The 25333-nt window shown below is 40.7% G+C and overlaps 1 protein-coding gene across 1 annotated transcript in view; it reads left to right on the top strand.

Moving 5' to 3' along the window:
- LOC134336424 (sodium-coupled monocarboxylate transporter 1-like) overlaps window positions 1-12844 on the top strand; it is a 61568-nt gene extending 48724 nt beyond the window's left edge. The window contains exons 14-18 of the mRNA XM_063030643.1: window positions 1325-1530; window positions 4656-4759; window positions 6974-7074; window positions 9072-9140; window positions 10822-12844. Coding sequence (XP_062886713.1) covers window positions 1325-1530; window positions 4656-4759; window positions 6974-7074; window positions 9072-9140; window positions 10822-10857 — 516 coding nt within the window. The 3' untranslated portion in view covers window positions 10858-12844. The remainder of the gene's footprint in view (window positions 1-1324; window positions 1531-4655; window positions 4760-6973; window positions 7075-9071; window positions 9141-10821) is intronic.
- The last annotated feature ends 12489 nt before the right edge of the window (window positions 12845-25333 follow it).

The raw sequence follows: 25333 nt of genomic DNA, 5'->3' as shown, positions 1-25333 counted from the left end.
CACAAAATTAGAATCATTTATTTTTGGACTCCCATGTCCTCCTTTGAATTAGTTTAATGGTTTGAAATTGCAAACATAACAAACTGGTGGTGGAATTTCAAACTGGTCAAAAACAGATCATCTAGTAACTTTCTCTGCTAATTTTTCTCTTCTTTCTTACAAACAGTGATCCTTGATTTTTACTATGAGTTTGATTTCAGGTGTTGGATACAACCTGCAGCTTAGCTAGCTAGCCTGCTGCGCGCGAGTGGAGTTGTTTTTACAATCTAATTGAGTGTAGGTGTAGAAGTCATTCATCTGTTCTCTATCTGCATTGTATTCTGTCTTGCGCATTTATTACATTTATGATGGTAGTTTGTCACATTGCTGGGGGCATGGTAGAGGTGAAGGGTTTAGTTACATTAGAGTTGGGGATCACTGGGTGTCATATCTTTTGTTGAATGCTTAATTACATTTGAAATCAGTTAATTCTACTTAACATCATAATATTACTAGTTTAAGTTTCATTAGTTTCACCGCTGCAAGATTGTTGGTTTTGCTAGTTATTAATAAAAGATTGATTAGATTTCTTCAACTTTTTGAACATCATTATTATTGGATTGGATCAGAGGGCGCGTCATACAGAACTCACTATGCTTGGCCTCTAGTGGAGCCTTTGTTTGTTTGAGTCAGTGCTACAGTGGGGAAAAGAGCACATTACAAGCTTAACACTTGGTGTAGAGAAGTTAGATTAGCAAGTGAGGACTTGGCTGATAAAATAAATTAAAATATGTGCTCACTTTGATAGAAAAAATAGAGAGCCTGTGTTTTTGATTGATGATATGTTATAAGAGATTGAAAAGTTATCTATTGTTATTGCTGTTGAACATTAAACCATGAGGGCAGTTTCTTCCCCTCCCCCCACCTACTCCATTTGTCCAACCTGCCTTTCTTATCCAGTTCCACTCTTCACTTTCCTTTGGCCACAACCGAGTCTATCACAGGTACAGCCATTGCCATTCCTGCCATCCAAAGTACGTATATAAAGCACTGCCTCAAGGAGGCGGTGACCTTCATTATGGATCCCCGCCATCCAGGCTATGCCCCCTCCTTGCTGCTACTATTGGGCAGGAGGTACAGAACCCTGATGTCCCAGACCACTAGGTTGAAACAGCTACCTTCCGACATTTGTCGACTCCTTTTTTTCCGCCACTAATGGTGCCTGACTCACTGCATTTCTCTCAGTTGTTTTTTGCAGCATTTAAACCATTGTTTTTAGAACTAGTAAATCTGTACCTCTGAACAATACCTTGCAATAATCTTCCCTTTATTCTGATTCTCCCAGGGAGCATTTGTAGGCATGCTTACTGGTTTTGCTACTTCAGTTTTTCTGGGAGTCTATTCTCAATTGTATCCACCTGCAGACAGATTCATAAGGAAGCTCAAAACGTCAACAGCAGGCTGTCATTTATTTAATATCACCATCTCAGCCCCTATGAATAGAACATCTTTCATCACAACCATGGTGAAATCTCCAACATCGGACAAAACGTAAGTTAGTCAACACAGAATCATTTTGCCTGCTCAATATGTGTTACAATAAAGTGAAATATGTGTCTGCAATTCATACAGAACAATAGACTGAAAAATGGAAGATGGAATTTTATGCAGACAAGACTGAGGTTTGCACGTCAGTAAGACCGACCAGGATAGATCTTACATGGTGAACGGTAGGGTACTAAGGAGTGTGGTTGAAGAAAAGGATCTGGGAATATAGGTCCTGATGTCACAAGTAGATAGGGTCGTAAAGAAAGCTTTTGGCACATTGGCCTTCATGAATCAAAGTATTGAAAAAAGGAATTGGGATGTTATGTTGAAGTTGTATAAGACGTTGGTGAAGCCTAACTTGGAGAATTATGTGTAGTTTTGGTCATCCACCTACAGGAAAAATGTAAATAAGGTTGAAAGAGTACAGAGAAAATTTACAAGGATGTTGCTGGGACTGGAGGATTTGAGCCATAAGAAAAAAATGAATAGATTAGGACTTTATTTCTTGAAATGTGGAAGGGGAGATTTGATAGAGGTATGCATAATTATAAAGGGTATAGATTGGGTAAATGCAAGCAGGCTTTTTCCACTGAGGTTGGGTGGGACTACAACTAGAGGCATGGGATAAGGGTGAAAGGTGTAAAGTTTAAGGGAAGCTTGAAGGAAAACTTCTCCACTGATAGGATTGTGCAAGTGTTGAATGAGCTACCAGAGCAGGTGGTGCAAGCGTGTTTGATTTCAACATTTAGGAGAACTTTGGATAGGTGCATGGGTGGTAGGGGTATGGTGAAATATGGTACTGGTGCAGGATGATGGGGGTAGGCTATTTAAATAGTTTGGCATGGACTAGATGAGCCAAAGGGCCTGTTTCTGTTCTGTACATTTCTATGACTATAAAAATGCAAAGGGAATGTTGCATTCCCTAGGGGCAGGAGCTGTAACACAACTCATCTTTCTTGTTTTTTCAGGGGATGTAATTCATTCTTAGAAGTGTTTGAGATGACAGATTGCCAGATAATGTTTCCCTGTTTAGAGTTTCTCAAAATAGAAGATACAATCTCAAAAGTTTGGAATGAGATGAGGAGACATTTCTCCAACAAAGCTTGTGAATCTTTGGAATTCTCTTTGAGTGTTTTGGATTCACAACCATCGAATACCTTCAAAGTTGAGAGATTGATCTGTTTTTGATATCAAATGACATTGGAACGAACCAAGAAAATGGCAGTGACACTGCAGGTTAAGCAGTGGTCTATTACTACCTGTATTTCTTCTGTTTCAAGGCAAGTAGCAGAGTATATGGGCAACTGTTAAACGTAATGTTGCCCAGTTGTTCATCCTGTGATTTCAAGGAGAGAAAGTATGTAATAAGTGTTTTGAGTCCAATGTAGGCAATAGAGCTGAGGAATGTTAACAGCTTGTCCTTGTACCATAACTGACACCAGAGAGTTGCAAAAGCCTGGGCAGTTTCACTATATACACTGCTAGGACGTATGCTGGAGTTATGGAATATCGCAAATATTAATTTCAACAGCAACCAGTCTTCAGATCTGAATGTGGATTGTAGATTGAATTTAAAATACAGCTCAGACCAGTGGTCTTCCTGGGATAAGGTGATTGCATGGGCTAAATTGTTTGACCTGTCCATGTACTGAGAGACGGCAGTGATTAACATTCATTTTGGGTGTCTGGAGTGTTGGTGTGAAGATCTAGGTGTTTGAAAATTATACATAATTCAAAGGAAATATTATGGAAGTATTATAACTATAGTAATTGTCCTACTGTTACCTTTGAGCTTTAGCATATAAAAATGTGATGTAACGTTGGGTCAGAGAATCTCTCTCTAGAGTGACTCCAAATGAAGATTTTAATACTACTAGCGCTGTGTCTCTCTGATGGCTTTTGTTGACAGTCACAACATAAACATCAGCAGCAAACTGCTTCCAGGATGAAAGAGGAATTCCCAGTAATGAGGATAATTAGGATGGGGAAGGTGATGGGATAAAGGATTGGCTTGGGGTATGGGGTGGGTAAATGGTGATATACTGTAGATAATGGGTGCAGTGCCTAGTCAGGGCTTCTCTGCAAATGCTGGAGAAGCACTTCTGACTAGGAAAGATACCGGAAGGAAACTTAACCACTTGTGTGGATGTCTTTTGGCTGGGACTCCACCTCTATAGCTGTCATTACTCTCCCATTCAGGCATCAGACTGAATTAATAGAGCAGCTTCCAATCTAAGTCTTTATACATAAAGAGGCTGCAGCCAGCATGTGTCAGGAGTTGTGCTCAGAGGAGCAGTTTAAAATCAGGATGCAGCAGCTTACCTGTGGGATTGAAGGTGGCCTCGCTACGTTATCAAAGCAACAACTCATCAGAGGATTGCTGGTGGTCCACCACGAGGCAAGCTGTTGCCTGCCACTTGGCACACCCTTGATAGTCTTAGCTGAGTGTCCTGGTGTCCGAAGCATAAGGCAGGAGAGTGGGGTTGAGAGGGAAATGGATCAGACATGATGAAATGGCAGAGCAGACTCAATGGGCCGAATGGCCTAATTCTGCTCCATGTCTTATAGAAACATGAAGCATCAATAGAATACTTAACATTCAAAATTGCAGTAGAGGAGAAGAGCAGCAAATAAAAAGAAACTGGGAGACTTTTAAACATTAAATCCAACATATCTGTACAGGTTCTTCTCTCCCTCCCTTCCTCATCACAGATCATGGAGGAGTGATATAGGTTGCATTCAGGTACTTTAATGAGAAGGTCTCGATTCATCAGCTGGGGATTATCCTAGGGAAGCAAATCATTCCAGAGAGTGAGGCCAGTGTCAGGCAGAGCAGACAAAGGTTTGAGAGAGCTGCACTGTCCTCAGGGATATGCAGTATCAGAATGATTCTGTCACATCAGTGAAAGTCACAAGATTTGCCACTGTTCAATTTGAAATGTCATTCTTGCTTGGGAAACAAAATGTTGCTAAATCTAGTTGGCAAGGCTTAAGTGTATCCTTTCCTTTTAAATAAACCCACTTCCTGAGCTGGTTTCTGCTCAACCAAGGGCTGTTAAACTCTTATAATTATAAAGTAAATATGCATTCTAGAATCTATTACCATAAATGTTTCATGTATGTTTTAGCGAGAGCATAATTGAAAATATTGGCTCTTTGTCCTATGGATATTATACTCCTGTTGGCTGCTTGATTGCGATTACAATTGCTTTGCTGACCAGTTTGGCTACTGGTAAGTAAAATACACTTATATTATTAACTTAGAAGCTAGAGAGTTAGTCGTATTAGTTGACATTGACCTTGGTTACAGTTGGAATAAGAATACATTATTCACTCCATTCTGGGAGTTTTATGCGCAATTTTGAACGCCCCATTACAGACAGGATGTGGAGGCTTGGAAAGGGCACAGAAGAGGTTTACCAGGATGCTGCCTGGATTAGAGGCATGAGCTGTAATTTAGATTGTTTTTTCTCAAGCACCAGAGGCTGAGGGGAAACTTGATAAAAGTTTATAAAATTATGAAAGGTATAGACAGGGTTGACTGTCAAAATCTTTTTCCCAGGGTAGGAAGGTCAACCAGTAGAGGATGAGCATTTCAAGTGAGAGGGGGAAAGTTCAAAGGAAACTCATGGGGTAAGTTTCTTTGCAGACAGTGGTAGGTACCTGGAGTGGACTTGCAGGGGTAGGGTAGCGGTGGAACCAGATACGATACTGGTGTTTCAGAGGCTGTTAGATAGACTCATTAATATGTAGGGAATAGAGAGATATGGATTGTGTGCAGTCAGAAAAGATTTAATTTAATTTGGCATCATGTTCAGTGCAAACATTGTGGATCAGAGGCCCTGTGCCTGTGCCATTCTGTTCTTTGTTCTATGCTCTTCAGTCCCACAAAATACTTTCTTACCCGTATACCACATTAAAACTGCAGGAGCCATGAATCTATTTTCTGTCTGTATTGTATTTTGTGGCATGTTTATTATGGTAATCTGTCAGGTGGGTTGGGGCTTGGTAGAAGCAAATAAGTATAATTACATATTAATACTTTGTGTTAGTTTGATTTAGTCTAGTGGAGAGGGAAAAGACACAGGGAATGACATTTTTTTGTTGAGCACTAACTCCGCTAATTCAGTTCGACCACTAACTGGAACGTTATTAGACCACTAAATACGCTATTATACAGCTTAGTATCGCTAATATCGCCAATAGACCGTTAGATCACTTATTTAGTTTTGTTAGTTTTTTTATGCTAAAAGATTGTTCATCTTTTGTAATGAAGGATTAAACCTATCTTTTTCTATCTGGAAATTCATTATTTGAAAATGTGTCATACAGTGTTGTGTATCCTGGCTTAGTCTCTCAGTGGATCCTGTAACTGTTACAAGATCATTTTTATTAAACAATTTGCAGTTCTGATTATTTTTTCTATCAGGGACAAAAGTAGCGGTCGAATAGAAACTCTCTGTAGTGCAGTGGAGAACTCCTTGAAGCTCTGCTAAATTGGTTATGTTAATTAGTTTGACTGAGTGCGGTGGTACACTGACAGTGGTCTCTTGCCAGTTAAATATGGATTAATTAATTTAATAATATAGATCAAAATACAGTACTGTGCAAAAGTCTTAAGTACACACATAAGGTTGCCTAAGACTTTTGCACAGTACTTTATTTGTCAGCATGGAGAGCAAGTTTGTAAATCTGGTGAGAACATAGGATGTTGGGAATGGCAAGGGTGGAACACCATGGGAGCAGACTGGGGCAGGTGGCAGAACAGGAGTGCCAGCAACTGGGGGGGGGGGGTGCAGGTCATTTGATTCCAAACAATTGGTTCATTGATCATTACAGAATGTCTCTCAGATGCTTCCCACTCTCTCCCCTTTCTCTTCTCTTTTACCCCAACCATGATACCCCTCTCCCTGCACCCTACCCACTCTGTCCACAATAGAGACCCAAATCAGAATCTGATTTATTATCACTCACATATGTCATGAAATTTGTTTATTTTTGCAGCAGCAGTACAATGCAATGCATAGAATTACTACAGTACTGTGCAAAAGTCTTAGACATCCCAGCTATATCTATGTGCTTAAGACTTTTGCACAGTGCTGTATTTTTTCATCTTCATTTTTTAAATCTTTTTATTAGTACTGTATAAATTAATATATCTCCACCTTCACCTTTCCCAATGTGCTTTGCTTGCACTCTGTTCCACATTGAACATAAAGACTAGTGTAAAATTTCCATAGTTTACATTTCTTCCTCTATATTTCAAATATGTTCCAAATGTTCAGTTTCTTTTGCTGAATTAACAACTTCGTGCTCAATAAAATTTTATTTTTCGCTGGACAAGCAATTTTAAACCAACATTTTGTCCAAATGTTAGAAACGATAGTCTTGATGCAGATAGTTCATAGTTCTACAGTCATAAATAACCCTGCTCTTTCCAAATCAGGAGGTGCCAAGAATGTGGATCCAACTCTCATTGCTCCTATACTTCATACTGTTCACAAGAAAATGTTTAAAAAGAAACCTGCTGCTCCACCACACGAGACAGTAAGATAACTATCATTCAATGAAACGTAAATGGATATTTGGATTTGAATATAATAGCTTGGCGATTTGAGCATTTTCATATGATTAAACTGTGAAACTTTGTGTTGATTTGTAAATAGAAACAAATCTGACAGATTTTGGTCACCAACAGTTTATACTTTCAGGATCCTGGATTTTTAAAATCAGAAGCTACCCTTAACAGGAAAGAGCAAACCCACTAACATACAGCACAATAAACAAATGCCCTTATTTTGTCATCTTCCTGGAATAAAAATAGATTATTTGCAGCTTTGCATCATTATCTTGGCTCAGTACTAGCACTCTTGGTTTTGACTCACAAGGTCCCGGATTCTGAAAACTAAACGTGATCTGAATAATGTCAAGTGTTCCTGTGATATATTTTTGAGAGGGTTCCACAAAGTCTGAGATGCCAACGTGAAGATGAGATGCATAAACCTAGATTCTGATTTCTCATATAGATCTTAAAAGTCCTACAGTTTTAAAGGAAGTAAAGGAATTTTCCTCATTTTCCAACCCTGTATTTATTCCCCAACCAATATCACCAAAATATATTGGCTGAAAATTTCTATCATGCTGTGATCGAGTGATATTACAGTCATTGTGAGAGCCACTGATTGTGCTCTCCATTGCACAGAAGGTGCAATCTATGTTAACTCTGCCTCTCAGTAGAATGCAGGGTGAGATCGATATGGGGAAGTCAGTAAAAAATCAAATGAGCCTGATTGGATTGCATATTGTACCGTTTCCAACTTTTTGAGCGGTGTATTTATTTCTTTTACTTTGAATGAATAACAAAGGTCATAAATTGTAACCTTTTGATCTAATTCCCAACGGTGTGTCAGAAATGCGTGCTGTTTTCATGAGCACAACTGTGATAGGGGCATGACATGTCAGTCACTGGAGTCGATCACACAGGAAGTTGAAACCTCACCGTGAATCAGAAAAGGCACCAGTACTTCAAAACATGCAGAGTAGATGCTTTCAATGCATGATTTACACATAAAACAGGCACCATTATTATTGTCCCAAACCAATAAAGGAAAAGTTATAGTTTTTCTGAGTCATAGAATCATCGAAAAGTACGGCACAGAAACTAGCCATTCGGCCCATTTAGTCCATGCCGAACCATCTAAACTTGTCCCAATGACTTGCATCATTGTCCATAGCCCTCCATACCACTGCCATCCATGTACCTATCTAAACTTCTCTTAACTGTTGAAATGCTCATGCACCACTTGTACTGCAAGCTCGTTCCACACTCTCACGGCCCTCTGAGTAAAGATGTTTCCCCTCATGTTCTCCTTAAACTTTTCACCTTTCAAACTTAACCCATGACCTCTACTTGTAGTCCCACCCAACTTCAGTGGAAAATGCCTGTTTGCATTTACACTATCTATATCCCTCATAATTTTGTATATCTCTATCAAATCTCTCAATCTTCTATGTTCCAAGGAATAACTCATGTCCTTCATTTTGAATGTATTGATTATCTCAAAGGATTTCTGTGCTTCAATTCAATTCTTATCGTCAACAAGCTCCTTGAACAGAACCATATCAAATAAGTGAACATCCACCCTGCTTTCTCTTTCATTTCACTATGATCTCCCCAAAGGTTGCTGTTCTTCATTTATCTCCCCTGAAACTGGGGATGTTGTAGTTCTAGTTTCTGTTCCAGGCTGAGCTATGTCTCAGATAGTTCAATTACACAGTAATTTGTTACTTTACTCCTCCTGTTCATTTGGAATACCTTGTGTAGTTCCTGACCTGCATTTGAAACTTGTCTTTGATTTGCAAATTTATTCTTTATCTTCCTGTTTATGTTTTATTATTTTGCTTTTTAAATCTCCAACTATATGTAATATCTAAATATGAGTTATTCAGCCTTCCAAACTTCCTTTCATAACAGTTCGTTGTCAGCTCAAAACAAAGAGATGAAAATAAGGTCAGATGATACTCATTCACGTCTCTTTCCACAGGCCGTAGAACTCTTAGAAACCACTACTGAAAAGAAATTCAATACTGCTCACCATTCTTCCAATTCACAGGTAAAGTAACAGCATTTTGTGTCATGTACAGATAGCCGTAACTCTGAGATTAGGGAATAGATTGGTTAGTCGTTGTGTTGTGTGAATGTTTAAATTCAGTTTACTTGTGCCCTCTGGCATTTATGGATTAGTATCTACTAAAATGTTATTTATTTATTGAGATACAGTGCAGAATAGGCCCTTGCTGCCCTTTGAGCCGCGCTGCCTAGCAATCCCCTAATTTAATCCTTGTCTACTCCCAGGACAATTTACAAAATTTACAATGACCAATTAACCTACCAGCTGGTAGGTCTTTGGAATATGGGAGGAAACTAGAGCACCTGTAGGAAACTCAAATGGTCATGGGGAGAATTTACAAACTCCTACAGGCAGCGGGCGGGAAGTGAACCCAGGTTGATGGTGCTGTAAAACATTGTGCTAACCACTACACTGTCAGACCACCCCATGGATTGTTGCTTTGGAGAGTACATTTTCTGCTACAGGTCAAGACAGGAGGTGGATGTGAGCGTCAAGGATTACTACTGTCTGTGCAGAAGGATCAGGCCATTTAAATGGGTGATAATGTCTAATTTAAATAGCAAAGAATTGTTACATAAGTGTTTGCCTGGTAATGTTACAAATGAAGATTTGAATTCATAGTGATTTTCACCAAGAATGTAGAGATAATTATTGGGTTTGATCCATGACTAAAATCTGTTCAAAAATATTTCCTCGTGAAGACTAGTGTTCACTTTAACTGTTGAAATGTTAGAAGTTGTTTGCATGAAAAACTTATGGATTTCATGCAGGCACATAAAGTCCCAAATTTACTTTAAGTACATTGTCAACATTTCCTCATGGAATCATTGAGGTGCCCTTTATAGTAATACCCCACCACTTGGAATGGAGAACACAATAAAACACCTCCAACAGACCAACTTCATATGGTCATTCAATACTTGATTCATTGTTTGAATATTTTTCATTTCTTTTCAGCTTGTAAATTTTTATACATTTATTTTTTAAGTTTAAATAATTTTGAGTGATCCAATGCTTCGACAGCTGGCTAAGTCAGGTGATGAGGCTCAATAATTGTTTAAGTTCTTTTTTTGTGGAAATCACAAGGCATTGCTGAGAGGGTTAAATGCAGCCCACAACCCCTATTTCCAGCTAATTTCTCCCTTCCTCTATTCCCCAATCTGACCCTTTACTTCTTCTCACCTGTCTGTTACTTCCCCCTGTGCCCCCTCCTCTTTCCCTTTCTCCAATGGTCCACTCTCCTCTCCTATCGGATTGTTCCTTCTCCAGCTCTTGATCTTTCCCACCCACTTGGTTTCACCTATCACCTTACAGCAGCCTCTTTCCCCTCTCTCCACCTTCTAATTCAGGCATCCCCACACCCAACCACCACCCCACCCCCCGACCCCACTTCCCTCTCAGTCCTGAAGAAGGAACTTGGCCTGTAACTTCAATTGTTTACTCTTTTCCATAGATGCTACCTGGTGCTCAGTTCCTCCAGCTTTGTGTCTGTGTTGCTTAGAAGTTATTATGTTTGTACTTTGTTCATGGTTTAGCAATTTAGTGCAGCCAGTTCAGTACCGACAATAATTCTTTGGCTATTCTTAATCTTGCATTTCTCACATTAAAATCATATTAATGGATAAAGCTAAATATTTAATAAAACTTATTTTGATTGGTACAGAATGAAAAACCGCTGCAGCCCCTGGTATCTGAATAAATATTGAAATAATGTTGGGATCTTTGACCTGTGCTAAAGAAGACATACGAGCACAACTAAGGTGCAAAAGATTAAATTTAAATCTTAAGGTAATGCTAGATACTGACAGATTGAATTGGAAAAGAAGTAAGTAATTAACTGAACTGTTGCGAATGAGTAACTGCCAGATTTTAAATGTTGTAAACTTTTCTCTGTAATGGTTCATAACTTTCTCAGGATATTAGGACACCATTCTGCATGCTTACAAGACCAAAATACCTTTCTGTGTAGCTTATGTCACAATGTGGGAGTTGCCAGTAGTGACTACATTGTTCCTGTTACATGTATAAAATACGAATAGTCCTGAATTGAATCAAAGGTACTGTTAGCTGTCTGCATCTTCAAAATATGTATTTTCAATGATTGTTAATGTTAAGATCTGTAGAACGTTTGAGAGCAAGCATATGGGAAAATCGTTTTTCTGTTTTATGTTGTAGCGTTTAACTCCTGTATAAGCAATGTATTTCGACACAACTGACTCAAGTTATCTTGAGTTGATATAAAAATGGATAATAGTGTTAACACAATAACTTGTATTGTTGCTGATAGAGTGCTTAGGCTGAGCTCTGCTGTTGTATCCTGACATTGTCTGAACATTTCATTTGAAATGGACTGTGTTTTAAAATGAATGTCCATTAATCAATATGTAATTCGATTATTAGAACAATTAGTTCTATTAATCAATTTCACCTGTGATGTAATGCATCTGATCATAACTGATTCTTATGATTAGTGCAGTCTTCGAGCAGAATTCTATTTAATTATATCACATATCAAACATTGAAATGTTAACTACAAGCTGATTTTGCCCTTTCCTGAGTAGTACAGGATCTAAAATAAAATTTGAAAACAATCAAGAATAAGAGTGAATTCCCACTTGTGTTTACATTTTCAAATGTACCTACAAACTCTTAAGGTGAAACCAAAAAATGTTACATAAATATTGCTGGCAAAACAACCGAAGATGCAGCCAATGTGGCAAAAGAACACACTTGATTTCACCAAATATAATCCCTAGCACTACACAAATTATAAACTCAAATCAGCACCCTCACAGTTCATAAAAGGTTAGATTGGCAATTGTGATCGAAATTTCGGAACTTACTATACAATTTACGTAGGTAAAATGATAGATTTCAGTGTGATTTCATTCCATCTCTCATATAATTCACCAGAGTTGCTAAATGTCAATCTTTAATCTGGTTAATCCAAGGTTCTTTGGTTACAATTTAGACAAAGACATCTTCATATTGTAAGAAAACCATAATTCAATAAGATATAAGAGCGGAATTAGGCCATTTGGCCCATCAAGTCTGCTGTTCCATCATGTCTGATCCATTTTCCCTCTCAGCCCCAGTCTCCTGCCTTCTCCCCATATCTCTTCATGCCCTGACCAATCAAGAATCTATCAACCTCTGCCTTAAATATACTCAATGACTTGGCCTTCACATTAACGATTTCTAGAGGTTCACCACTCCCTAACTGCTGACAATACTCCCAGTGAGGCCTCACCAGTGCTTTATAAAGCTTGAACATTACATTAAATCCTTGCTTTTATATTCTAGTCCTCTTGAAATGGATCCTAACATCACATTTACCGTCCTCACTACCAACTCAAACTGCAATTTAACCTTTAGGGAATCCTGCACATGGACTCCCAAGTCCCTTTGTACCTCAGATTTTTGGATTTTCTCTCCATTTAGAAAATAGTCTACCCTTCTATTTCTTCTACCAAAATGAATGATCATACACTTCCCAAGCATTCACAACACACTCGAATGTCGCTAGAGATTAACTCTGAAGGGGGAAAATGAAGGTTTCTTTCAATATGATTATGCCATTTCCATATAGTTTCAGTTTTATGTTCTGAACTGAATGTTGTTTGATTGTGCCATGAAATATTTTGGTCATTTTTGAAACCTAATGCAAAACAAATCAATAAACACAACCTTACAAATAATAGTGCACCTGTGTTGGTACCTTCTCTTGAGGTGAAAGTACATTTTGTTATGCAGTGTTCGTTTGTTATGTGTCATGTCATGTGAGGTAGGCGATCAAAGTTCAAAGTAAATTTTATTAGTAAAGTATATATACAGTATGTCACCACATACAACCCTGAGATTCATTTTCCTGTGACCATACTCAGCAAATCTATAGAATAGTAATTATAACAGGATCAGTAAAAGATCAACCAGAGTGCAGAAAACGTGGGTTACACATTGCCTCACGGTGACCTGCAGGCTAGAGGGGGAAAGGAGCATCTTAAACCTCCTTTGGTAGAGATGTATCTCCACCCTGCCTCCCTTCTTTTCCAATGCAGTGTAGGAAAGGAATATTTCTGTTTTCACTAAACGTCCCTTGTTTAAAAACAAGGCATTGCCACATTGAAAATCAACAACAGCTATATTTTTATAGTGATTAATGGGGGCTGGGGAGAAATGGACTTGGAGCCAAACATTGAACTATCATACTAGGGCTTCACTCTTTGGAGAGAAGGAGGATGAGAGGAGACATGATAGAGGTGTACAAGATAATAAGAGGAATAGATAGAGTGGATAGCCAGCACCTTTTCCCCAGGGCACCACTGCTCAATACAAGAGGACATGGCTTTAAGGTAAGGGGGTGGGAAGTTCAAGGGGGATATTAGCGGAAGGTTTTTTACTCAGAGAGTGGTTGGTGCGTGGAATGCACTGCCTGAGTCAGTGGTGGAGGCAGATACACTAGTGAACTTTAAGAGACTACTAGACAGTTATATGGAGCAATTTAAGGTGGGGGCTTATATGGGAGGCAGGGTTTGAGGGTCGGCACAACATTGTGGGCTGAAGGGCCTGTACTGTGCTGTACTTTTCTATGAAAAAAATACCGGGTGATTATCCTGCACTTTGTGCTCCACAACTAGCTGTGCCTCTAGCCTAGTTCTTCTAGTAAGGCGTCTCAAGACAGCCTGTTCTCTCCAGCAGCAGTGTACAGTGGCTGCATTGGGCATCATCTATCTGGGTGCAGCTGCACTGTAGTTACTTGTAGCGGCATCTCCCAAAGTGATAGTCTCTACCACCAAGGATGCAAGGGAACACCCCTTCAAGCTGCACACCATACTGACTCAGAAGCGTATTGCCTGGGTCCTTCGTCACCGCTGTGCCTAAATCCTGGAACTCTCTCCCCACAATCACCGTGGGTGTATCTTCACCAGAAGAACAAGTGCTACCAGCGTCTCAAAGTTCAAAGTAAATTTATTATCAAGATACATGTATGTGATCACATACAACCCTGAGATCAATGTTCTTGTGGGCATGCTCAATAAATCCATAGAATAGTAACCATAACAGAATCAATGGAAGAGCGCACCAACCTGGGTGTTCAACCAGAGTGCAAACTGTGAAAATACAAAAAGAAAGAAAGAAAAAAATAATAATAAAAATAGATAAATACAGGATAAGTATCAAGAACATGAGATGAAAAGTCCTTGAGAGCAAGTCCATTGGTTGTGGAAACATTTCAACGATGTGGCAAGTGAAGTTGAGGGAAGTTATCCGCTTTGGTTCAAGAGCCTGATGGTTGAGGGGTAGTAACTGAAGCAAAGTTACAGATGGGAAATAAATAGTGGATTTGCCAGTAACTGATGAAGGGGTCTCAGGAGGAAGCCAAGATGGACCACATGCTTTAGTCTTGTCTTTGGCATTCACCATCACAGAGAGAGACCACTCTGAAGCCATCTCTTGTAAGTTAATGATCTAATGTCATTCACAGTGGAGTAGGACTGTAGAGCTTCGATCTGATGCTGCTCTGTTGTTCAAAGTAAATTATATGTATACTATATTTTACTGCATACTACTGTGAGATTCATTTTTTGTAGGCATTTACAGAAAAACAAGAAGTATAATAGAATTTTACAGAAAACTATATGTAAACAAAGACTGACAAACACCTGTGCAAAAGAAGACAAACGACAAATAAAAGAAATACTAAGAGCCAGTTGCAAAGAGACCTTGAAAGTGAGTCTGTAGGTCATAAAATCAGTTAAGAATGGTGGTGAATAAGCAAGAGGACCACAATCTTGTCTTAGGGTTTGGAGGCCTGCTTACCTCAGTGACCTATAGAGCTGTGTTGGCTGGAGTCAGACTTTATGCTTTGACTCTTGATAGGGTCACCCATACCAATCAGTTCAAAGGGCAGAGGCTAGACTAGGAGTGGTCCACCGGTTTTCCAGGTTTGGGGGTTCAGCTCAGGGCTATGACCCTGACTGGTCAGGCAAAACTGTTATGGAAACAGAAATGAAGAATCCTTCTACACCTGTGCACGCCAATATTCACGGGACTTGCATGACTGACAGTAGTGAAATCTGAGAGGAAGCTACCAGCACGAGAGGAAGCCCAGAATACCACCAAGACCAAAACCAAAATTGGTCAAGGACGTACAGGAATGGAGGAAGTTTATTGCTGCCCGTGGTGAAAGGCCTTGATAGAGTGGATGTGGAGAGGATGTTTCCTACGGTGGGAGAGTCTAAGACCAGAGGACACAGCCTCGGAATAGTGGGGTGAACTTTTAGAACGGAGATCAGGAGGAATTTCTTTAGCCAGAGAGTGGTGAATCTGTGGAATTCTTTGCCACAGGCAGCTGTGGAGGCCAAGTCTTCATGTACATTTAAGGCAAAGATTGATAGATTCTTGATTGGTCAGGGCCTGAAGGGATATGGGAGGAAGGCAGGAGTTTGGGGCTGAGAGGGAAAATGGATCAGCTGTTATGAAATAGCAGAGCAGATGCGATGGGCCAAGCAGCCTAATTCTGCTTCTATGTCATTTGGTCTAATCCTACTCAATGTAGGAGTGAGAAGAGGGCATGGCCTGGGAGGTGGAGGTTCTTTGATGATGGATGCTGCTTTCTTGTTCTGGTTATGAGATCTTGTTGACTTGTCCACTGCATATTACTATTCCAATGTTTTTTTATTTATAGGTATTTCTGGTATAACTCCCAGCTGTACTACTCATTGAACAGAAATGAATCCATAATTGATTTGCAATGGTTGGTGAGGAATATATTGATTATAGACTGTGGTGGTGAATATTGCCATTGTTGATAGTTCACAGCATCTTTTGTAGTCCAGTTTTGAACACAGATCTGTTCTGTGTCTTATGTCATGGTGTGAATGTGGGATTTTAACTCTATAAGGCATTGATAGAGGTCACTTCTACCAACGCCTGCATGAAAAGGTGCTTCTTCCACTGATTGGCTGGTGAGGATAGAGGTCATAGAATCAGGCCCTTCAGCCCAACTGATGCATGCTGACCACAGCATTCTCCCTGTAAGTCCCAGTTGACCACAATCGACACAGAATACTCCAAATCCTTCCCTTCTATGTACTTATCCAACTGCCTCTTAAGGGTTGCAGTTGTACCTGTCTCAACCACTTCCTCTGGCAGCTCATTCCAGGCACTCATTACCCTCTGTGTAAAGAAGTTACCTCTCAGATCTGTTTTTAATCTCATGCCTCTTATCTTGTATTTGTGCCCTCAAGTTTTAGTCTTCTCAATCTTGGGGGAAATACACTTCATCCCTACCTGTCATGATTTCATAAACATCTATGAGATCATCCTCTCATTCTCCTGCACTTCTGGGAATAAAGATCCAGTGTGGCCAACCTCTCCCTCTAGTCCAGGCAGCGCCCTCATAAATCCCTCTGCACCCTCTCCACTTTCCCATGACAGGGTGACCAAAACTGTAAACAACACTCCAAGGCTGTTCTTGCCAATGACTTATATAACTGCAACATAATGTCCTACTCCTGAAGTCGATGCCCCAACATGCTAAACACCACCTTTACCCCCCCACACCCCCCCGCCCGTCGCCTTGCAGTGAATTCATTTTCAGTGAATTGTACATTTGTACACCCAGGCCCCTCTGTTCCACAACACTCATCAGTCAGGTAGGTTTATGTCTTGTGTTCGATTAGCATACATAGCTACCTATTGCTGCCTGGTAGCTCTGTCAGGGCCTAGCCGGAGCACGCAGAAGTGTTATCAAGCTTCCCTTCGTGATAGACATTGAAATCGTTTGCTCAAAGTATCTTCTGTGCTGTTGCTACTTTTAAGCGTTGCTCAACAGGGACAAACACAGATTCATCATCTGGTGAAATCAAGAAGGGATTTCCTTGCCCATGCTGGGATGATGCCATGGGATTTGAAATTAATGTTGTCTCCCAAAGCTACTCTCTTTGACACATTACCATGCAGCCACCACAAGTGGCTTTGTCCAGAACAGATCAAGGATTGTGTTGGAGCAGTCTGGTATGTTGTCTATTAAAGTCTGATTCCAAGATTTCAACCACAGAGCTAGATCTGTCCATTGCTCAACTCAGACAGTTTAGACAATAGCCAATGATGTCTGTGAGGAGGATTTTGCAATGCTGGGCGTGCCAGACAGCGTTGCACAATGTTGCCATGTACAGGTCAAGGCAGGTGATTCATCTGAGTTTATTCTGTTTTCGTGTTTTAATTTAGCGTAATGGCGCAACTGAATGGCTGGTTTGATCATCTTGGAGGACAATTAGGAATCAACCAAATGCAGATCCGATAAGTCTGTTCTCTCTGAAGCAATTAGTTAGACAACTCAAGCAATCCAGTAGTTCTGCAGGTGTGATTATTAATGTTCTAAAATCCATATTATTATGTGAATTCAATGCCTACGGCTGCCATGGTGGGATTTATATTCCCACCTCTGCCTTGTTACTCTGGATTTTTGTTACTCTGGTCACAATTACATTCTTTGCCTCCTACAGGATTATTTTACTCCCACTACAAACTGTTAAACTTTGTTTTGAATCCATTTCAATGTGGCACAATTTGCAAAGAGAAATTCTCTAAGCACTTAAGGATTGTTTTTACCAAGCTCGAGTAGTACATAGAACATAGAATAGTACAGCACATACAGGCCCTTCGGCCCACAATGTTGTGCCGACCCTCAAACCCTGCCTCCCATATAACCCCCCCCCACCTTAAATTCTTCCATATACCTGTCTAGTAGTCTCTTAAACTTCACTAGTGTATCTGCCTCCACCACTGACTCAGGCAGTGCATTCCATGCACCAACCACTCTCTGAGTAAAAAACCTTCCTCTAATATCCCCCTTGAACTTCCCACCCCTTACCTTAAAGCCATGTCCCCTTGTATTGAGCAGTGGTGCCCTGGGAAAGAGGCACTGGCTATCCACTCTACCTTCAGTATCTGGTTTTGGTAAGGTATTTAGATGTGAGATTACAACTCTTCTATTAATTAATTAATTAATTATTGCACAGCAACCAAGCAATAAGAGGGAGTGCATGAATGGAGCTACCTTTTCAATCAGGTCTGCGATCAAGATTTAAAAGGCAGAGCTTTGTGGCAGTTTCTTTGAGTTGGGCTGTGACCAATCAACAAGAGAAGTTCATTAGAAAGGGCGAATAAAAATAATGCAAGTACAAGTAGAGCAGCCATTCTTTTGACTGTGCCAGTGTTTAGAGTAGCTTAGGGAAGATCAGGCTGGGGCGAGGTAAAGTGTCTGGTAAGTTTCTCTCTTTTTGTTTTTATTTGTCTGTTCCTCGTCTGTTAGGGCATAGTAGTGTAGTGAGAATGGCTCCAGGGGCAGTGTTTTGTACTGTGAGTGGGATGTGGGAAGTCTGGGAGACCTTTGGTCTCCTAGATAAACACATCTGCGCCAGGTACACCAAGCTGAAGCTCATCAGAGAACGTATTAAGGAAATGAAGCTGCAACTGGATGACCTTCGACTCATTTGGGAGAATGAGGAGGTGATAGATAGGAGCTGGGTTGCAGGAGACAGGTTGATTGTCAGGAGAAGGAAGAGAAATGCACAGCCAGTGCAGGGTACACCTGTGGCCACTCCCCTCAATAATAAGTATATAAGTTTAAATACTGTTGACGGAGACAATCTACCGGGGGTGGACGCCACAGTGACTTGGTCTCTGGCACTGACTCTGGTTGTGGCTCAGAAGAGCAGAAAGGTGAAGAGGACTACAGTGTTGACAGGAGATTTCATAGTCAGAGAAACAGAGACGAGATTCTGTGGCTGCAATAGAGACACTCAGATGGTATGTTGCCTCCCAGTTCCAGGGTGAGGGACATTTTGTCTCACATCCATAGCCTTCTAAAAGGGAAGGGTAAGGAGCCAGAAGTCTTGGTACATATGGCACCAGTTACATAGGTAGAAAAAGGGAGGAGGACCTGAAGAGATAACTTAGAGGGCTACAGGTAGAAAGCTGAAAAGCAGGACTTCAAGGGAAGTAATCTCTGGATTGCTGCCTGTGCCACACACCAGTGAAGGTAAGAGTAGGATGATTGGCAGATAAATATGTAGCTGAGGAACAGCTGCAGGGTGAGGGTTTCAGATTTCTGAATCATTGCGATCTTTTCTGGAGAGGGTATGACCTGTACAAAAGGGATGGGTTACACCTGAACCCGAGGAGGACCAATTTGCTTGCGGGCAGGTTTGACAGCACTGTTAGGGAGGATTTAAACTAATTTGGCAGGGGATGGGAACCAGAGTGATAGGGCTGAGGGTGGGTTAGTTGGTATATAAGCGGAGGCAGTGTGTAGTGAGAATGTCAGGAAGGACAAGTAGATGATGGGGCAAGATTGCAGTCAGTGCGGTGAGTTGCAGTGTAGAAGGGTGATGAATACAGGACTGAAGATGCTATATTTGAATGCACACAGTATACAGGATAAGGTAGATGATCTTGCAGCACAGTTAGAGATTGGCAGGTCTGACGTAGTGGGCATCACTGAGTCATGGCTGAAAGAAGACTATAGTTGGAAGATTAACATCTAAGAATACACATTGTATCAAAAGGACGAGGTAGGCCGAGAGGGTGGCATGTCTTTGTTGGTAAAACGTAAAATCAAATCCTTAGAAAGAGGTGACATAGGATCGGAAGATGTAGAATCCTTGTGGCTAGAGTTAAGAAACTCCAAGGGTAAAAAGACCCTGATGGGAGTTATATACAGGCCTCCAAACAGTAGCCAGAATGTGGGCTACAAGTTACAATGGGATAAGAAAAGTTATGTCAAAAGGACAATGTTACGATCATCTTGGGAGATTTCAATATGCAGGTAGATTGAGGAAATCAGGCTGGTGCTGGATCCAAAGAGAGAGAAAATTTGTAGAATGTCTATGAGAAGACTTTTGGTTGAGCCCACTAGGGGATCAGCTATTCTCGATTGGGTGTTGTGCAATGAACCAGAATTAATTAGAGAACTTAAGGTATAAGAACCCTTAAGGGAAAGTGGCCATAATGTGACTGAATTCACCCTGAAATCTGAGAAGGAGAAGCTAAAGTCAAATGTATCAATATTCCAGTGGAGTAAAAGGAATTACAGAACCATGAGAGAGGAACTGGTCAAAGTCGATTGGAAGGGGACACTGGCAGGAATGACCACAGAGCAGCAATGACTGGAATTTCTAGGAGCAATTCAGAAGGTGCAGGATAGACACAACCATGGCTGACAAGGGAAATCAAAGCCACCATAAAAGCAAAAGAGAAAGTATATCGTGAGTAAATAATAGTGGCAAGTTAGAGGATTGGGAAGCTTTCTAAAACCAACAGAAGACAACTAAAAAAGCCATAAGGAGGAAAAATATGAAATTTGAAGGCAAGTTAGCCAATAATATCAAAGAGGATACCAAAAGTTTCTTCAGAAAAATAAAGAGTAAAAGGGAGGCAAGAGTAGATATCAGACCACTGGAAAATGATGCTGGAGAGGAAGTAATGGGGGACAAGGAAATAGCAGATGAACTGAGTAGGTATTTTGCATCAATCTTCACTGCGGAAGGCATTAGCACTATGCTAGAAGTTCAAGCCTCTCGGGACAGAAGTGAGTGCAATTGGTATTAATAGGGAGAAGGTGCTTGAGAAGTTGAAAGCCACTTGGATGAGAATGACTACGCCCCAGGGACCCGAAAGAGGTGGCTGAAGAGATTACGGAGGCATTAATAATGATCTTTCAAGATTGTAGGTTCTGGCATGGTTCTGGAGAACTAGAAAATTGCAAATGTCACTCCACTCTTCAAGAAAGGAGGGAGACAGAAGACAGGAAATTATAGGCCAGTTAGCCTGATCTCAGTGGTTGGGAAGATGTTAGTGTCAATTGTTAAGGATGTGGTTTCACAGTACTTGGAGGAAGATGATAAAATAGGCTGAAATCAGTTTGGTTTCCTAAAGGGAAAATTTTGCCTGACAAAACTGTTGGAATTCTTTGAGGAAATAACAAGCAGGATAGACAAAGGAGAATTGGTGGATGTTGTCTAGTTGAATTTTCAGAAGGTCTTTGACAAGGTGCTTTCCTGAGGCTGCTTAGCAAGATAAGAGACCATGCTATTACAGGAAAGATACCGGCAAGACAGAGGACTGGTTCAAAGGTTCCTTTATTATCAAAGTATACACTTTGAAATTCTTCTTCAGATAGCTCCGAAACCAAGAAAGAAACGAATGGCAGCATGATCATCAACTCCAAATCCTTCCTCCCTGCACAAAAAGTAAACAAAGTGAAAAACACAGTACAAAAAAAAACTATGATACTGAAAAAATGTCTATAGTCCAAGTCCACATCAAAAGCACAGAAAACCTGGGTAACATTCTCCAGGCACTGTGGCAGGTCTTTCCCTCTCTGTAGCAGAGCGATCTCACCAGACAGTCTCCCCTCTCCGTCGCAGAGCGCTCTCACCAGTCTCCCCTCTCCGTCGCAGAGCAATCTCACCAGTCTCCCCTCTCCGTCGCAGAGCGATCTCACCAGTCTCCCCTCTCCGTCGCAGAGCGATCTCACCAGTCTCCCCTCTCCGTAGCAGAGTGATCTCACCAGCAATAAAAAGGCAGGCAGCTGGTACTCGCCTTCTACTTTCGCCTCAATATTTCAATGTCCTTTGTTGCTTTAATGGAGTTGAACATTGGCTCGCGCGCCGTCCTGCAGCCTGCTTGCCACACTGCCTCGGTCTCCCAGAATCCTCTCAGAGACTGCAGAACGCTGAAAGAATTGAAACACCCAAACGATCTCCAAACTGCAAATCACAGACTCCAACAGTTCCAGAATCACACTCAGGATGAAAAACAAATGTGAAAGACATAAAAGAAGTGAAATATATGGTTTCATGATCTATCCAGAAGATATTGACTGAAGTAGTGTTGTACATAGATGCCATCTTCACCGGAAGCATCTCCAAAAGGTTTATTGTCAGGAGGCCAAGAATAGGAATAAAGGAACCCTTTTCTGATTGGCTGCCTGTGTTTAGTGGTATTCCGCAAGGGTTAGTGTTGGGACCACTTCTTTTCACATTGTACGTCAGTGATTTGGATGACAGATTGATGGCTTTGAGGCTAAGTTTGTAGACAATATAAAGATAGGTGAAGGGGCTGGTAGTGTTGTGGAAGCAGGGAATCTGCAGGACTAGACAGATTAGAAGAATAGACTAAAAAGTGGTCAATGGAATACAGTGTTCGGAAGTGTATGGTCATGCACTTTGTTGGAAGGAATAAAAGCAGAAACTATGTTAGAGCGATTTTTGTTTCTTTCTTTCTTTTTCAATGTTTTTATTAATTTCTATAAGACCATAAGACAAAGGAGCAGAAGTAGGCCATTTGGCCCATCAAGTCTGCTCCACCATTTTATCATGAGCTGATCCATTTTCTCCTATTTAGTCCCATTCCCCTGCCTTCTCACCATAACCTTTGATGCCCTGGCTACTCAGATACCTATCAATCTCGGCCTTAAATACACCCAATGACTTGGCCTCCACTGCTGCCCATGGCAACAAATTCCATAGATTCACCACCCTCTGACTAAAAAAATGTCTTCGCATTTCTGTTCTGAAAGGGCGCCCTTCAATCCTTAAGTCATGCCCTCTAGTACTAGACTCCCCCATCATGGGAAACAACTTTGCTACATCCACTCTGTCCATGCCTTTTAACATTCGAAATGTTTCTATGAGGTCTCCCCTCATTCTTCTACACTCCAAGGAATACAGTCCAAGAGCGGACAAACGTTCCTCATATGTTAACCCTCTCATTCCCTGAATCATTCTAGTGAATCTTCTCTATACCCTCTCCAACATCAGCACATCCTTTCTTAAATAAGGAGACCAAAACTGCCCACAGTACTCCAAGTGAGGTCTCACCAGCCTTGTAGAGCCTCAGCATCACATCCCTGCTCCTATACTCTATTCCTCTAGAAATGAATGCCAACATTGCATTCGTCTTCTTCACTACTGACTCAAACTGGAGGTTAACTTTAAGGGTATCCTGTACGAGGACTCCCAAGTCCCGTTGCATCTCAGAACTTTGAATTCTTTCCCCATTTAAATAATAGTCTGCCTGTTTATTTTTTCTGCCAAAGTGCATAACCATACACTTTCCAACATTGTACTTCATTTGCCACTTCTCTGCCCATTCTTCCAATCTATCCAAGTCTCTCTGCAGACTCTCCGTTTCCTCAGCACTACCGGCCCCTCCACCTACCTTCGTATTGTCAGCAAACTTAGCCACAAAGCCATCTATTCCATAATCTAAATCGTTGATGTACAATGTAAAAAGAAGCGGTCCCAACACTGATCCCTGCGGAACACCACTGGTAACCGGCAGCCAACCAGAATAGGATCCCTTTATTCCCACTCTCTGTTTCCTGCCAATCAGCCAATGCTCTATCCACGTATGTAACTTCCCCGTAATTCCATGGACTCTTATCTTGTTAAGTATCCTCATGTGTGGCACCTTGTCAAAGGCCTTCTAAAAATCCAAATATACAACATCCACTACATCTCCCTTGTCCAGCCTACTGGTAATTTCCTCAAAAAATTGTAATAGGTTTGTCAGGCAGGATTTTCCTTTAAGGAATCCATGTTGAGTTCTGCCTATCTTGTCATATGCCTCCAGGTACTCTGTAACCTCATCCTTGACAATCGACTCCAACAACTTCCCAACCACGGATGTCAAGCTAACAGGTCTATAATTTCCTTTTTGCTTCCTTGCCCCCTTCTTAAATAGCGGAGTGACATTTGCAATCTTCCAGTCCTCCGGAACCATGCCAGAATCTGTCGACTTTTGAAAGATCATCGCTAATGCCTCCGCAATCTCCACAGCTACTTCCTTAAGAACACGAGGGTGCATTCCATCTGGTCCAGGAGATTTATCTACCTTTAGCCTATTCAGCTTCCTGAGTACTTTCTCTGTCGTAATTGTGACTGCGCACACTTCTCTTCCCTGCCACCCTTGAGTGTCCGGTATCCTGCTGTCTTCCTCAGTGAAGACTGATGCAAAATACTTGTTCAGTTCCTCTGCCATCTCCTCATCTCCCATTACAATTTCTCCAGCATCATTTTCTATCGGTCCTATATCTACTCTCACCTGTCTTTTACTCTTTATATACTTGAAAAAGCTTTTAGTATCCTCTTCGATATTATTTGCTAGCTTCCTTTCATAGTTAATCTTTTCTCTCTTAATGACCTTCTTGGTTTCCTTTTGTAAGGTTTTAGAAACTTCCCAATCCTCTCTCTTCCCACTAATTTTTGCTTCCTTGTATGCCCTCTCTTTTGCTTTAACTTTGGCTTTGACTTCTCTTGTTAACCACGGTTGCATCCTTTTTCCACTCAAAAATTTCTTCTTTTTTGGAATATACCTGCCTTGCACATTCCTCATTTCTCGCATAAACTCCAGCCACTGCTGCTCTGCTGTCTTTCCCGCCAGTATCTCTTTCCAGTCAACTTTGGCCAGTTCCTCTCTCATGCCACTGTAGTTTCCTTTACTCCACTGAAACACCGACACATCAGATTTCGGCTTCTCTTTTCCTAATTTCACAGTGAACTCAATCATGTTATGATCACTGCCTCCTAAGGGTTCCTTCACCTCAATCTCTCCAATCACCTCTGGTTCTTTACACAATACCCAATCCAGTACAGACGATCCCCTAGTAGGCTCAACAACAAGCTGTTCTTAAAAGTTTTCATAGAATGAAAACATAACAAAGCAAAAATACAAGTAGTAGGAGATACATTGTTACAGTTAAAATGAGTAATTTTAAAACCAAATAGTATAAATTGACAAAGCTCCCAATCGTGTAGAATAACAGTGAATAATACAAAGCAAAACAAAACTGAAGAAAAATCATGAAAAAGAAAATAAATAGAAAAAAAACAAACCCCATCCCAAAAAAAACTAAACTAAACAGAATTAGTCAACTAAACTAAAAGACTTGGGCAATACTAACAACTTGAAAATGGGAAAGAAGAAAACCTTAGTGACGATGACTCCATTCCTCTCAACCAACAGTAGAGAGAAATAAAACAAGTTCAGAAATGGTCAAATTACATCAAATGAAAATGCTGAATGAATGGCCTCCAAGTTTTTTCAAATCTAATGGAAGGGTCATAAACCGCACTTCTAATTTTTTCCAAATTCAAACACACCAT

The sequence above is a fragment of the Mobula hypostoma genome, chromosome 22 (genome assembly GCF_963921235.1).
Source record: "Mobula hypostoma chromosome 22, sMobHyp1.1, whole genome shotgun sequence".
Classification (NCBI taxonomy): domain Eukaryota; kingdom Metazoa; phylum Chordata; class Chondrichthyes; order Myliobatiformes; family Myliobatidae; genus Mobula; species Mobula hypostoma.
This window is presented reverse-complemented; position numbering and strand designations above follow the sequence as displayed.